The sequence below is a fragment of the Myotis myotis genome, unplaced genomic scaffold, assembly GCF_014108235.1.
Source record: "Myotis myotis isolate mMyoMyo1 unplaced genomic scaffold, mMyoMyo1.p scaffold_m19_p_11, whole genome shotgun sequence".
NCBI lineage: Eukaryota > Metazoa > Chordata > Mammalia > Chiroptera > Vespertilionidae > Myotis > Myotis myotis.
In genome coordinates this window covers 34,595,502-34,611,160 of record NW_023416315.1, presented here as the reverse complement: position 1 = coordinate 34,611,160, position 15,659 = coordinate 34,595,502, and the positions used below count along the sequence as shown (strand labels likewise).

The following is a 15,659-nucleotide window of genomic DNA, read 5'->3' as shown; positions in this document are numbered from 1 at the left end:
CCTTTGTAACCTTGTGAAAGCAATAAACCCTACCAGCCAACCACCCAAGGAGTACTCTGAGCCACATAACAATAAGAGACATGAAGAGAACTAACATTAAAGCTATTTTGTTATCTAAGACCATCCCATTGCACCCTATGCTTATCTTTGATTTCCTTTATCATCTCTATGATCTGGCTGAAAGCTTAATTTGGCTACAAGTTTAATCAGTCATAATGAGAAATTTCTTACTTTTAGTTACAAAGACTTAGGCAGAATATATAATTGTGTATTTTCTCTTATTTTTCCATCCTTATACATATATGCATTTGTTTGGAAGTATTAAAACAGTAGTTATAGGGTTATGACTTCATGAAATATTAATGAGTGAGCCTTAGAAGTCAATCATGTTGAACCTCTCATTTTGTAATGAGGAAACTTGGTCTGCAGCGTTGTGACTTGTCCAGGGTCACACATTTGGGCTGAGCAACCTAAGTTCAGTGTTACTTCACACTTACCCACACAGACACTAGTTAGCCAGAATATTTTTCAAAATTACTTTAAATTCCTAATTTTAGAAAAATTAGGGTATTATCTAACAAGTGCACTGAAGGCCATGTCTGAAGTCAAACCCTGGGGGAAAATTAATCTATGTTTACAGATAGAATTGTTGCTTTCTTAAGGTAGGTATTATGTATCAAATTAATGCCTTATGACTGAATCAGAAGGGATAACATACATATGATAAAATAGAAAATGAAAGCAAAAGCACTAGAATATTTGTTGCAAAATATTAAAAATGAAGGATGTAATGAGGAAGTTAAAGACATGTCAGAGTTGTACTTTTATGGAGGACTCCACATCTCTATAGTTTTGTTTTTACTTTATTTTTATTTCCATACAAACTAATAGTATAGAGGGAAGACACAGCAAAATGCTTTAAGTGGCTCAATTTAATGGAAAGAAAAATTAGGTAGGGCATTAAGTGGCATCAGGGTTTTCATTCTGTTCCCACCATTAGCTATTCATGTGGCCTTGGGCAAGTCATATAAGTCTTCCAGGTCATTTCCAACATATATAAAATGAGAAAGTTTGACCATTTTACGGTCTTGGAAGCCGTAAAATTCTTTCCACAGATCCATACAAAATTCAGGGTTTCTCCTGTGGATTTCTTTCTCCCCTTTCTCAATCCCTTCTCAACCCAATGATTTTAAAATACTAGCCTGTGTCAATCCAGGCTGAAAGCAGACAATGTCTTAAAGATGTACCTGTAAGACCCAGCAGGTCATGTGGAGAAATGGGAACTTAGAAACAATTACAGTCTCAGTGTAAAATGGCATTCCCCCTTTCAGGAACTTTCGACTGTGTCTAGAAAGCTAAAGATGTGCCTGGTTTACCTCTAGGCTGCCCAGGACAAGTCCTTGTTTCCACCTGTTGTCCTGACAACTTTTCTAGACATACCCTAGAGAAATTCTTACACATTTAAACATTCACTGGTTTTAATAGTGAAAAATTGGAAATAATTAAAATATGCATCATTCGGGGAATGGATCAATAAATGAAATACTATTCAGCAGCTAAAATGAATGTCCTGGATCTCCATATTTCAACATAAAAGTTTTTTTCAAAAACATTGATTGAAAATGCAATGTGATCCAAATTATGAAAATATCTAAAACATGTCATAAGCTTGATTTCCTCTGGGAGAGAGAGAAGGAAAAGAAATACAAGTCAAATTGTAATATTTGAGAACTAGTGAAATAAATAAAAATTTAAAGTTTTGTCACTTTATAATAAGCAATGTCCTTCTCAATTTTAAACTCATGAATTTAGGTGCTACTGTGCCTGATGTGTAATTTTACACTTTTCTAGCTCTTCCTTTGAAAATTTAATTTCCGCTTTGCCATATTACTATCTAAAAATGTGTGCTATGAGGATGAAAACCATAACAATACAACTAATTATTTTGGGAACTCATTTGATTTTGTGTTTGTTGGGATTTATATTTCTATGGAAACAAAAGTGGACCCAAAACTGCACAATAGATAGGACTGTTTCAAACAATTTCAAACAATGGACAAAGCTCCATCCCTAAGGGCACTTATAGTCTTAAGCCCCAGTGACAGAGGACAGATAGCTCAGGGCAAGCAGCGTGGGAAGGAGATCCTGGATTGGGGGGGGTCGGGGGGGCACGGTAACAAGATAGATTCTTGGAATCGGTGGATTTTCTGGATAATTTTGAAGGGAGGAATGCAAAGGACCAACTCTTTGATGAAATACTGTTCTATATGTCAAAGTTTATGAGGAAAAAGTCATAAAGACTAGTGTGGGCAATAAGACAAAAGAAGCAGTGAGGAAGGACATTTTTAAAAGAGTGGACAGAGAAGCCCACAGGGCAGAGCTGGAGGCCTTGGGGTGTAGTGGGAGCTTTCACTGAGGCGGAGTGGTGGGCTGTGTGGAGAACATGGTTAAAGCCAGAGGGAAGGTCAATTAAGGTCTATCAGTGGTTGGCAAACTGCAGCTCGCGAGCCACACGCGGCTCTTTGGCTCTTTGGTTCTTTGGCTCTTCCACAAAATACCGACTTCTGCTCATAGGCCATGAAGTTTCAATAGCACTGTACATGCGGGCCCGCACGTGGTATTTTGTGGAAGAGCCACACTCAAGGGGCTAAAGAGCCGCATGTGGCTCGAGAGCCGCAGTTTGCCGACCACTGGTCTATGTGGATACTGTAATTTAAATGAAAAGGGTAAATAGATAAAAGCCCTCACTAGAGCAAAAGTATTAATGAAGTCAGAGTTTTGTGATGGCATGTATGTGTTAAGGAGAAGGCTAGAATGGAATTGCCAGTTTTGTGAATGACTATGGCATCATTGCTACGAGAAGGGGAGAGAGGAAATGTGAGGAAGCTGCAGAAGTTATAACACAACACCAAATAGGATGAAAACAAAGAACTTAGTCGCAAGGATTACAAACTCTATGACAAGAACTATTTGTGGCTTTAGCAAAATGCAAAACTTTAAACAGAGAACAGAAATAAGGCTCTAAAGAGAGGAAGCCTTCAAAAACTGGGAAATGGACTATAATTAATAAATTAATAAAACATAGAATTCTAAAAATGACAGAACAATTATCAAGTTGATCTCTTTCTGGTGTGTAAAGAAGGGGTACACTAAACTGGGGGTTTTCTTAATCTTCAGAGAAAGAGACCAATGTGTTACAAGCTTTATTCCCAAAAAGACTTTTTGAAAATTTAACATCAAAGATGATAGAGTAAATAATTTTTTTAAACTCCACATCTTTCTTTCTCTTCTAAAGGACCAAGTAATATATCCAGAAGATCGGGTTGAGTCCCTTAGGTTTTGATACTGTTATGTAAATCATAATAAAACAGCAATAAAAATAATTTCAATTTAAAAAATCATTGACCTCTCTTGGGTGATTCAGAACTGAAACGTTTTCATGGGGTTCCTACATGACATTTTCTACTAGAGGTGTTAAGAATGTACAATGATTTCCTGAATTTTCTTGGCTCCTGCAAAATCTACTCATAGTGGACACTCATGTCCATAAATTCAACTAAAGTCTACTCTGCAATAAAAAGGAATAAAGTGCTGATACAAAAACCAACCCAGATGAATTTTTAAATCATTATGCTGGGAATAAGAAGCCTGCTACCAAAAGGGTACACACTGAATGAGTTTATTTATGTAAACTTCTAGAATGTGTACACTAACCTAGAGTGAGAAGTCAATGTCAGTAGTAGCTCAAGGATGAGGGAAGAATATATTGCAAGGATGCGTGAGAAAACTTTGGGGGTTCTAGAAATTTCTATATCCTACTTGTGTTGGTGGTTTCCAGGGTATATACATCTATCAAAACTCATGGCATTGTGTACTTCAAGTAAAAGCAGTTTTGTACAGAAATTATACCTAGTTAATTTATTTTTAAAAGTCAACTACATAATTATTTCAAAATAAAAAGTTTAAAAATTCAACTAATGATGTAATAGAAATAGATTAGATGAAGAATTTTGCCAATGGTCTGATGAAAAGACAAGTTCTGCTTCCTAGAAGTGGCAATTGGAAACATTGGAACTTGGTACATCTTTCTTTGAAGAGCCTGATAAGCCCTTCGGATTCTGGAAGTGTTTGGAAAGAGGCCTCTCCTTCTAAGAAGTAGCTTGTTCACAGAGCTTCCATCTGAACAAACAGGCTGAAATCCCAGGATGCTAAGGAAGAGCAGAGTCATTAGAATGCTTGGTCATATTTTAGTTTCCCCAGAAACAAGCAAACAGTATTACATGGAGTCTGCTGCCAAGAGCCCGTGTTCCTGGTTGGGCAGGAGCTCTTGGTGAGGATGTGTCTGTTGGAATATGAGCCTCCCCAGCCTTCACATCTGGCCAAACAAGGAGCCTGTCCTGCATCTTCTACAGTCAGTCACAGGCAAGTCATTATCACAATCTCAGGGTTCTCTCCTGCACGTGCAGGAGCCTTCTGTTTTCCGTTCCCTGGTGAGGACTCCTTTAACTACAGCACAGGAAGGACTAGGCAGTTAGCCAGGCACCCTGCACAGTCCGCTTCCACACAAAAGAGCAGCTCAGAGTAAGCATTCACCCCAAGCTACTATTTCCCCTCTCACAAGATTTTACAGGGCTAAGCATGCAGACTCTGGGGTCTTTGCCCGGCCTTACATTTTCAATGATAAAATGATAATAATAGTTTCTACATCACAAGATTGTTGTAAACATTGAATAAGATAAAATATGTGAAGTGCTCAGAACAATGCCTAACACAGAGTACTCAAGATATGATAACTATCATTTAGATAAGAAAAACTCAGGGTTTCATGCGGAAAACAGCTGCGTGGAAAATGAAGAGTAATGTTGGGGGTGGGGGGGAAGAGTGGAGGAAGGGACAAAGGGGAAAAACAATCTCTGAAATGGATCCTCGGGTTTTTTTCCAACCTACACAAAACAGCCATATGAAATGCTCAGTCCCTGAAGGATATATTTGTCTTGCAACAAACGAAAGAAAATTAATCTTTTTAAGAAAATCAAATTTTTAACACAACAAATCAACCATGTTTTCTCCAGGAGTGTTTTCATTGAGAAATATGGTGAAGAGCGATTTTGTTTTGATTGCTTTGCCTTATGTTCCACCAAGCAGCAAGGAAAGGTTCTTACACACACTGAGCAACCGACAAAGAAGAAAGCATCAACACAGCCAATCAGATCAATAAAGAGGGGCTCATTGATCTGATCGGAGTAACTGTTGGCTGACTGCAGGTGGTAGGTGATTTTACATTGGGTGACATTGTTACCACCTAAGAAACAAGGAATTGTTGTTTTTTTTCATTGGGAGTCTATGAACTCTGAGCATAATATGTCAATAGTTGAGACAAAGTATTTCTGCACATGTGGAAAGGGAAAAGATCAACTGAATACAAATATAGCAGACCATAAGTTGACCTCAAAGTGAATATAAGTCAGCAGTGTTCAATGAGCCCAGGATGTATAAACAGGAGCCTGAGGTGTATGATTGGAAACTAATCCTCAAATCCCCAGCATTGGCTAGCAATAAAGTGAGGAATGCAGCTCCAGAGAACGAGCCTGGTACTTCCCAGTGTATCTGGTGTAAACTATCGGAGAAGTAGAGAGAGAGACTTTGGAAAGATTCTTCTTTGCATTTCCAAAGTGGGTTTTTTTTCTTTTTCTTTTTTTTTTTTTTTAAAATATATTTTATTGATTTTTTACAGAGAGGAAGGGAGAGAGATAGAGAGTTAGAAACATCGATGAGAGAGAATCATCGATCAGCTGCCTCCTGCACATCTCCTACTGGGGATATGCCCACAACCCAGGTACATGCCCTTGACCGGAATCGAACCTGGGACCTCTCAGTCCACAGGCCGACGCTCTATCCACTGAGCCAAACCGGTTTCGGCGGTTTTTTTTCTTTCTTTCATTTTTTTGATCCAGAATCTGTTCTTACAGAATTTATAATTAGAATATTATTATTAGAATGAGATGTATGTATGTATGTAAAACCAACCCATGAGATACCTACCAGGCGATCCTGAATTTTATCTACAAGGGCTGGATCACTCAACAGGAGAATGGGTTCACTAGATGAATCCCCAGATATCAAACGCAGTTTGGCTTCATTGACTACAGTAGAAAGTCCAATGGTGATAAATAATATTCCTTCAGCTCTGGCTTCGTCAGAAATACTTTGAACATCTGGACTCTTTGGATGGTCAATGCCATCAGTCATCAGCAAAGCTACTTTCACACCATCTTTACGTCCTTCTCTCTTAAGTAGCCTAGTGCCATTGGAGATGGCGTAATAAGAGAAAGTACCTTGCCCGATGAAATTCATAGACTTGACCCTCTGCTTAAAAGTCGGTAGATCCTTCCAAGAAGAAAAAGGTGGGTCGATTTGGACAGAGCTGCTAAACTGAAGAGCTGCCAGTTTGATGTCATATTTCAAGGAGCGACCCGGGGTCAATTGGAAAAGCTCGTCACTCAAGCTAGCCACAAAATCTTTCTGTTTGTCAAAGAGAACAATTTTAGAACTTTCAGAGCTGTCCACAATGAAGACAACATCTATGAAGCAAGTGGAGTCTGAAATAGAATAAATAGGTTAGGCAAAATGCTTGTACCTACTCATGAAACAATTTTACATAAGAAAAGCCCTGAGCTGATATGTTGTGTGTTGTCTATTTTTGAGTGGAGAAAGAAGTGTAAAAGAGAGGCACCATATAGATAGGGCTTCAGGTGTAAAGAACCAAATCTCTTTGCAAGTCTGTATATTCCTTTTCTCTTGTAAACTCATGCAAATCAAAAGACATCATTTTAAAAGTACCATACATTCTGAGCATCTACCGAAAGTGAAACCTGCTTAAAATGGGAGGGGGAAAAGTGCATCATAGTTTACAAATTCAACAAACACTGGGCAAAGTTGTCTATAAGTAAGTAATACTCTGCCTTTTTCTCGGGTGTGTTTCATATTAATGAGGCCCCTTCTTGTTTTTGAGTTTCGGAGTGTTTTGTGTTTTTTTTTAACTTTTTGAAATTAAGAGAGAAAGTAACTATACACCTCACACTGTAGCTACAGGAAGGAAGGAAGAAACTTAAAAGCAGGGAATTTAAGACTGAATCTTAGTCGCTCTGACTAGCTAATTTGCCTATGGCCTTGGGTGTGTCACTTAGCCTCTCTGGGCCTCAGTTCTTTATACATAAGATGAAAGTGGCATTCTCTCTCATGCCTATTTTATAAGATTACTGTGGAGCTTAAACGAGGTAACAAATGCACAAGTGCTTTAAAAATTCTGATGTTTATAAGTATGCCCTGTAAGTATGTAAGGTATATCACTATCATAATATAATCATATCAAAGTAGAAAGTCACATATATGCACATATATATAGTTTGTTATTTGCATGAAATGCTACTGGTGAAAATGCATGTTAGTGTTTGAACAGGCTAAAACTAATCATTAAAAACAAAAATAAAACTTTTTTTTTTACCCTGGATATCATTTCTCCTTGCAAGTAAATTGGGCTTTGATCCTTTCTTTCTTTGTCCATATATGGTTTGACTCATAAAAGCTGGCAAAATCAGGAGATAAAAGACAAAATGTCTGTTCCACATGTTGGCAGATGGTGAAAAATCATCTGCTTGTAGCACCTTTAATAGAAAAATCAGTTATAAATACTATAATAAAATATAATACTATTTTTAATTCCACACCAGCAGAATTGAAAACTGGCATGTGAATGGAGAAAAGAGTTTTCATTCATATTTATAGAAGAATATGCACATTGAGATTTTAAAAGTTTCTAATCCAAATAAATCATGGCACTATAACCAAACATTTATTAGTAAATATTACTATCAATCAAAGAGTTACATCTAAGTAGTTTGAATTTCCCATTTTATTATGGGAAGCAGGAAGTTGGGAGAGCCATTTAACACATTTCTGTCCTATTCTGGTTTAATCACAGGGTCTGCTTTGACATTTCCACATTCAGACTGTCACATGGTTGTTTCATTCATTTTCATTATAACTAATTCCTGATCAGCAGATATTTTTCCAGGCTGTAGAGAACCACCACATTTCAGTCTTACTATGTGTACTCACAACTTCAGTGAGTTCAGAGGTCAAGTCAAAAATTAGGTTGACTTTTCTCTTTTCTACTCTTCTTTTGGAAACTGTATCTCCACTAGAGTTCCAAGCTGGACCACAACTGCATATCCAATAAATCAAAAGAATATGAGAGCAAAAATAGATTTGTGCAGCTGTTCTTCCAGCTAATGGACCGAAATGGGACTCGAAATCATGAAGCACCCCTTCTGAACAGCCATGTGAAACTACTTTTCTGGGTAAATTAACAATAAAAAGTCCAAGCCTGTATTAAAATCTTCAGTCATTTCCATCACTCAGTATGCCCAGCTATACATGAAATAACTTTAAATTCACACACTTGCCTGGTAAGAAAAGATTCATGTGTGGCTAGCTCAGTATACCCAAGAATGGATAAGAAAGCTTATTCTGAACCAAGGTTTCAGAATGTTTGCCTGCTTCAATTATATTGACTTCAGAAGTTCTGGGAAAGGAATCACATTTTCCTTCTTTGGCACCTTGCCTTGAGGGAATGGGAACTGGGAAATCATGAGCATGATTTTTCCAGGCTCTGAGTAGGGGGTAGAAATAGATGCAAAAGCAGTGAAGAATGAGATGAGTGACTGAAATCTTTCATACCTGCCAGATGAAGAAACGCCAAGGGAAGCAAAACTGTTGGGTTGGGAATAAACCAATGAATGGCTCATGCCATAGTCTGTTTCTCAAATAGGATCATCTAGCAGGAAGTTTATTAAGCTGACTTTGTATCAATATGGCCAAACATCCTGCTAGCAAGTACATCAAGTGCAATTGACCAAAGGTCAACTACTCTTTAGACCAGGGATGCTAAGATGTGAAGATAGGTGGGTGTTAAATGAAAGAACAAGAATTGTACTAAGGCAATGGTTCTCAACCTTCCTAATGCCGCAACCCTTTAATACAGCTCTTCATGTTGTGGTGACCCCCAACCATAAAATTATTTTCGTTGCTACTTCATAACTGTAATTTTGGTACTGTTATGAATCGTAATGTAAATATCTGATATGCTGGATGTATTTTCATTGTTACAAATTGAACATAATTAAAGCATAGTGATTAATCACAAAAACAATATGTAATTATGTATGTGTTTTCCAATGGTCTTAGGCGACCCCTATGAAAGGGTTGTTCAACCCCCAAGGGGGTCGCGACCCACAGGTTGAGAACCGCTGTACTAAGGAACTAGAATATACAGAGGACATCCCCTTGCTAACCAATGAGAAGAATACAATAGGATGTTCAAATTTAATTCTGAAGATTAATGTAAGAATACAGCTATGTAGCAAAACACAGCTGCTATTGCATTTTAGGGGGAACGGAATAACACCATGTACCTGGTATTACATATGACTTTTCTTTTTTGAGCTTATACCAGAAGGAACTTCTCATAAACTGAGAACTTAATCTCATTGAGAACAAGAGAGAGAGATTTTAAAACTACATGATCAATGATCAAGATGACTCTTCAAAAAACCTAAAGGTTATAACCATGTGGCATCAGGAGAAGAAAACCACTTTTTTTTCTCATTTGTAGGCCTCATTTGGGGCTTTGAAAATGCTGGCTTTAAATTAAGACTTATCTTTCTCCAAAACTAAGCACCTGTTCATAGTTTTCTTGAAATATAATCATGAATTCCTACCTGAACCTCTGACAGACTATGTCCACTAATGTAACTTAATCATTAGTAATAATCACAATGTCTCATATTTTATTACTATTTGCTCTAACATTTTTTATTTAGCTCTCCCAAACCAAAGTCTGGTATTCCTTTCTGTTTTCTGATATTGGCCATAGGGCACGCTTATATCTTTCCACTTTTCTTTTTTTAGTTTTTTTGTTTTTTGTTTTCCTGACTTTCTGAAACCTTTATTAGTTTGGCATCTTAAAAGCCCATTTATTTCTAATATTTACCATGTTTTATTTTGCTTCCATTTTTAATAATTCCCATCTTTCTCTCATTTAAATATCACATACAAGTAAAACAGGTTTCGGGGTGGGGAGGATGCCATTATTAAGTGAAAGAAATATAAACCTCTATGTTTACTATTGGCTAAATTTTATAAATGCAGAAAAAAGATTAAACTTAACCAAATGTCATAGTTTTGCCTAAAATTTTGGTAGTAACTATTAGGATCAATAACTCCAAGAGACTTTATATTTTATACTTTTCATAAATGAAATTATCTTTCAGCAGAGTTTAACAGTTTTATTCACAGTGCATCTCATTTGTTTCTACCTAAAAATAAAATGATGTATAAATACTTTGTTCAAATTGCCATACTTGCCAAGTTTTAGTGTATTCTGCAGTTAATACTTAATTATAAAAACATGTTCCAAATTAAGGAAAAGATACCCCAAAGATATTAACATTATTATTTTTGCTATGAAGTAGAATGTACATTAAAAATTATTTTTAAATAACTTTAAATAAATGTTAAATTTCTACATTTTAAAATTTTATAATTAGTCATATTTTTCTAATAATTGATTTAAGTAATAACAGAGGATAAAATTTTTTGATAAGCTTTCTTCACATTGTAAGTATGTAAACAATTTAATCTTCCACAGTCCCACAGTGGTCCTCTCTGATTACAAGTGATTAAAAGAAAGCAGTTATGTCTTACCTTATAAAGTTTGTCAAACAGGAACTAAAGACTGGTTACAGAAAGGCCAAAGCAAGGACCATCGTTGGGGATAGAGTTGGCTAGTGAATATATCTCTGTTCTGTGGGAAATAAAAATGGTCCTTGCTTTGGATCTTTTGCAATCTTTTATTCATGTTTATTAGACTAAGTTAAAGCAAGAGTGGTCAGGCATTTGGCCAGGGTGCAAGATTTGGGTGGGATCAGTAAGTAATTTAAAGGAACAGTGTCCTTTCGGAACAAATCTATGTTTTCCAGACTGTTTTAAAAACAGCTTGAGCATATTTTTTACATTTTAGGCACTTACTGAGTCTGCCTTCGTTTCTTATGCTATGTTCTTCACTTTCTATTTTTACATTTCTTTGCCTGGGGTATGTGCTCTGTTAGATAGTAGTTCTAAACAGCTTTGTGAAGACTATAAATGACTCCAGATTCAGATGCAAAACTGCAGTGTTTTCCAAGAGAGGCAATGGGTTGATAATGATTGAAACTGGATGATGAACATGTACAAGCTCATTATTCCAGTCTTTCTATATTTCTGATTTTTGAAAGTTTTCATAATAAAAGGTTTGCACAATATATAGTGGAAGAGTGACCTAAATTTAGTCCTGGGTTCTCTCTGTAACATTGGGACCTCAGTTTCCCACTTAAATAAAAGGAGGCAGTGCATTTAATTATTGGTCAAGATCCTTTCAAACTGTAACATAAGGAGTAGGTTTACAAGGGTCAGTATTCTGAGCTTTCTATCCAGGAAAGGTGGTCCCTGTAGTGGTTCCATTCTCCCTTTTTCCTATTTTCTACCTTGTGGTTATAGCCCATATTAAGTCGATGTTTATCAACAATAAACATTTAACAATGTTTGTTGTACAAACCATGAGCCAAGAAGCCACTTGACCCCTACACAACTAACAGGGAGGCTTCTCTAGGACAGTCTCAGAGATAGAGATTAGCAAGATGACTAGAGAAAGCAATATAATCGTTCGTGCTATAATTTTTTAAAATCAGCTTTCTTAGGAATACATGTTAGCATGTATGCATCTGCTTATTGTGACAATGGTTTCCATTGCATGAACACTTTACCAAGCGCGGTACCATGCTAACTGCTTGACACACATTATGGCATCTAGCCCTCCAAAAGCACAACCACCTACCTATAGTAAGTACTCTAAGAATTCACTTTTGCAGATGAGGATGTTGAAGTAGAAAGGAGTTCGGCCACTTGCCCAATACTAGAGAATGCTAATACTAGAGAATGCCAGAATGGGATCTTAACTCGGGACTACCTGACCCCTGAGACTCACTTATAACCACTCTTGCATCATTAAATTAAGTGTCCAGGTGAATGCTTGGGCTTTCATCATCTCCTCACCACAAAGCAGTTCTTAAGGAAGGGAGGGAGTTTTGTGGGGCTTTGGTAATAGAAAGAAGGAACAGTAGGTACATTGCAGAAGTAAAATGGGATTTCCCAGGAAGCAAACATATATATTTATATATTTACACATATAGATTTTATTTTATTTTTATATACTTTCATATATATATATATATATTATTGATTTCAGAAAGGAAGGGAGAGGGAGAGAGAGATAGACACATCAATAATGAGAGAGAAGCATTGATCAGCTGCCTCCTGCACACCCACTACTGGGGATCAAGCCCGCAACCAGGGCATATGCCCTTGACTTGACCAGAATCAAACCCAAGACCCTTCAGTCCCCAGGCTGATGCTCTACCCACTGAACCAAACCAGCTAGGGTCACATATAGATTTTAAATGGCCTGTGGACAATAGCCACATTTTGCACTTTTGTGAGATAAGAATCATGCTATAAAGAAGTGACATTTTTCAGAAGGTAGTTTAACTTTTCATGAGGTAGTTTAACAACTTGAAGAAGAATAGTGCCTCTAAGAAGCAAACAGGTGACTCCTGTGGGGGCGGAATGGAAGAAAGCCCTTCTGCTTTTTATCTGATGGATGGAGGGTTGGAGTCCTGCCTGCTCATCCATCAAATAGGATCACCTAAAACCAAGGTTTTCCACCCCTCGTTGCCTGGTGTAGCAATGAGCACTAAACTGATTGGGGAGATAACACAAAAGAAAATCTTGTGTTCTGTCGATTTATATCTGGCAATTAGCTTTGCACCTAGAAAAATGGTGCATTATGCTAAAGACTAAAATCTTAATCTTAATGGATGATATTGAATTAGTGTGCAATTCGACATGCACAGACCAAATAAGAGAGCATGGGTAGCGTTGATGACTAAAGAAAGGCAACTTGGGTGGAGTCCAAGTTCTTTGGACAATTGGTCTGAGGCATGGCTTTATAGAAGGCAGATAGTACACTATTTTTACTGTTACTCCTGGAGATGGATTAGAGTAAGCACCCCATGAATACATGTTGAATGAATGACTATTGGAAGTAATTTTTTAGTGTTCATTGGTCACTTGAGAACCACGATACACCAGATTGCTCTCCTCCAGAGCACTGCTAAACAGCAAATCCTTTTCAATTAAAAAAATAATGTTAATACTCTACCTAAGTAGAATCTACATTGGCTTTATTTTTTAAGTTGAATTTTGTTTATTTATTTTTTTTAATCCTCACCCAAGAATATTATTTCCATTGAATTTTAGAGAGAGTGGAAGAGAGGAAGGGGGAAGAAAGAGAGAGAGAGAGAGAGAGAGAGAGAGAGAGAGAGAGAGAGAGAGAGACATCAAAACATTGATGTGAGAGAGACACATCTTTGATTGCCTCGGGTGATCAAACCTGCAACCAGGTAACCTGCCCTTGACTGGGAATCAAACCTGAGACTCTTCAGTGCAAGGACCAATGTTCTCAATACAGGCCAGGGCAATATTGGCTTCATTTGTTTGGGGACCAGTGCCAAGATCTCCATTTCAGTAGTGATGGTATTTGGGGGTCCTAGGATCATTTAAAAGGAATCAAAGTTTAGGGTGACTTGTATATATCAGAAGGTTATATCTGCATGATGTTGCAGAAACAAATAAAAAGGCTAGTAACATGTCAGTTTCAACTTGTATCACATAGGTCTAGACTGAGATCAAGGTACAGTGAAATGTTTCACAATCTTTCTTCCAATTCACCCACTTCCCATAGTGCCTTTAGAGAATAGAAAAGAACATTATCAAGAAGTGAGAAGACAATGAGCCTCTTACCTAGTTTGGTTTGTTGTCAGAAGTCCTCTTCTGTTTTGTTTTTGTTTTTTTCCAGTATAAAATCTTGGTGTAGTAGAATTTATAACATTTGCCCCAAAGCTCTGAAGTTTCTGGGATTTATTATCCTTCTTGTCTTTAAGAGTATAACTTGGACATTCTCTCATGTCATTCTTAAGGAAATTAAAGAAACACCAAAATGCTATTGGTCTTATTTATGAACTTAGGAAAGGATGAAAAGCATTCAAAGACAATAGGGAAGTGGAAATTGTCACTGGGAATCAAATGTAGAAAATGTGGCATTGCTTAAGTCTGGAGCAGCGTGACTCCAGTGCTCCACCCCTCACCAATTCTGATGGAGTTGGCTCTTCTGCATTCCCTCTACTCAATTCATTTTGTATTGTTTAATCCCTGATATGTCTTGCTTCATTGTTTGGCACTTGGTCCTGGGCTTGAATAATTGTGCCACATATGCAACACCCTAAATCACAGTGACAGGGTAATTTCCACTGTACCAATCTTATGACTAGTAAAATCTTTCTCTAAGATTTTCCTTCATAATTGGTATTTTATTCTGCGTTATTTATTCTTTACTAAGAGCAAATAATTTTATGACAAAAAGACAGCGTGCCCTCTGAAAAAAAATTACAGTTTTCCTTACTAAGAAATATCTGAAAGTGGATAGGTTTTGTTCTGTCATAGATTTGAATGTTCGATTTTTTAAAAAATTATTATTTTCAGTCAGTGGATAGAGCAGTCAAGTTTTTCATGCAGAGTCGTACAAAAGAGAAAGATTAGATCTATTTAAGCTTGGACCAAATTCTACTTTTATTGGGGAAAGTATTTTCTTTTCTTTTTTATTTAGTTGGCTTTACTTTCAGGTAATAGGAAATTTTGTGCTCTATCTTAGTGCTTTATTTGATTTCCCACTAGATGGTATTTAACCTTTTCTTGTATTGGGAACAAATGATAGCATTGAGTCTCACAACTGGAGGGAAACTTATATACCACTTTTGTTTGATTTGTCCATTTCACAGATAGCAAAGTAGAGGGCAGATGTTGTGACCCATCCGAAGGTCATACCAGGGGTTAGTGAGGGAATAAAGTTTAGGTGTTTGTGAGTCAGTTGGCCATCTTTCATTATTCCTAAATACCCCAGGAAGAAGCTAAGCCTTTGTACCATCCAGGTTTGTGCCAGAGCAGGAGAACAACAATTGTTGGTCTGTGGCCAACAATTTATGTCTGAAAAATATGGCTTTTATTTCAGTAGCAACTGGCTCAGAACAAATTACCTTGGGCTAAATTCCAGCCTGCACTGAGTCTCACGTGTCATAGTGTAAATCTTAGTGCCTGGGCCATCCAAGCAGTGAACAATACTTCCTAGAAGCCTGAGCTGAAGAACTTCCTCCTCTGGGTTCGTCTGAGTAGTTGGTATTGTTACACTGATTTCAGTGATCTGTGGAGAATGTAATTGATACCTGATCAAAACACAGACAGTAATATAGGTAAATATCATTATCCTGAACAAGTTTCAGAAACTCAACGCCCATTTAAATTTCCTGGTCAGTCCATTTGAAATTTAATAAGAATATCCAACAAAGAAAGTTTTAAAAGTAACTCTATTGAATTCCTGGAACAAAAATGTTTTAAGAACATTAAATTACTTATTACCCCACGTTATGTCAACCCATTACAACTCTGGTTTA

At 37.0% G+C, this 15,659-nt stretch overlaps 1 protein-coding gene across 2 annotated transcripts in view; it reads right to left on the bottom strand.

Moving 5' to 3' along the window:
- The window catches only part of COL28A1 (collagen type XXVIII alpha 1 chain), a 145,704-nt gene extending 131,524 nt beyond the window's left edge, over positions 1–14,180 (bottom strand). Inside the window, exons 1-3 of one of the 2 annotated variants that reach the window (XM_036328086.1) lie at positions 13,957–14,180; positions 7,505–7,664; positions 6,043–6,599 (exon numbers count right to left, since the gene is read on the bottom strand). In XM_036328086.1, coding sequence (XP_036183979.1) covers positions 6,043–6,599; positions 7,505–7,628 — 681 coding nt within the window. In that variant the 5' untranslated portion in view covers positions 7,629–7,664; positions 13,957–14,180. Of the gene's footprint in view, positions 1–6,042; positions 6,600–7,504; positions 7,665–10,764; positions 10,903–13,956 lie in introns of those variants that run through there. The other variant, XM_036328085.1, reaches the window with a different exon arrangement.
- Between the last annotated feature and the right edge of the window lie 1,479 nt (positions 14,181–15,659).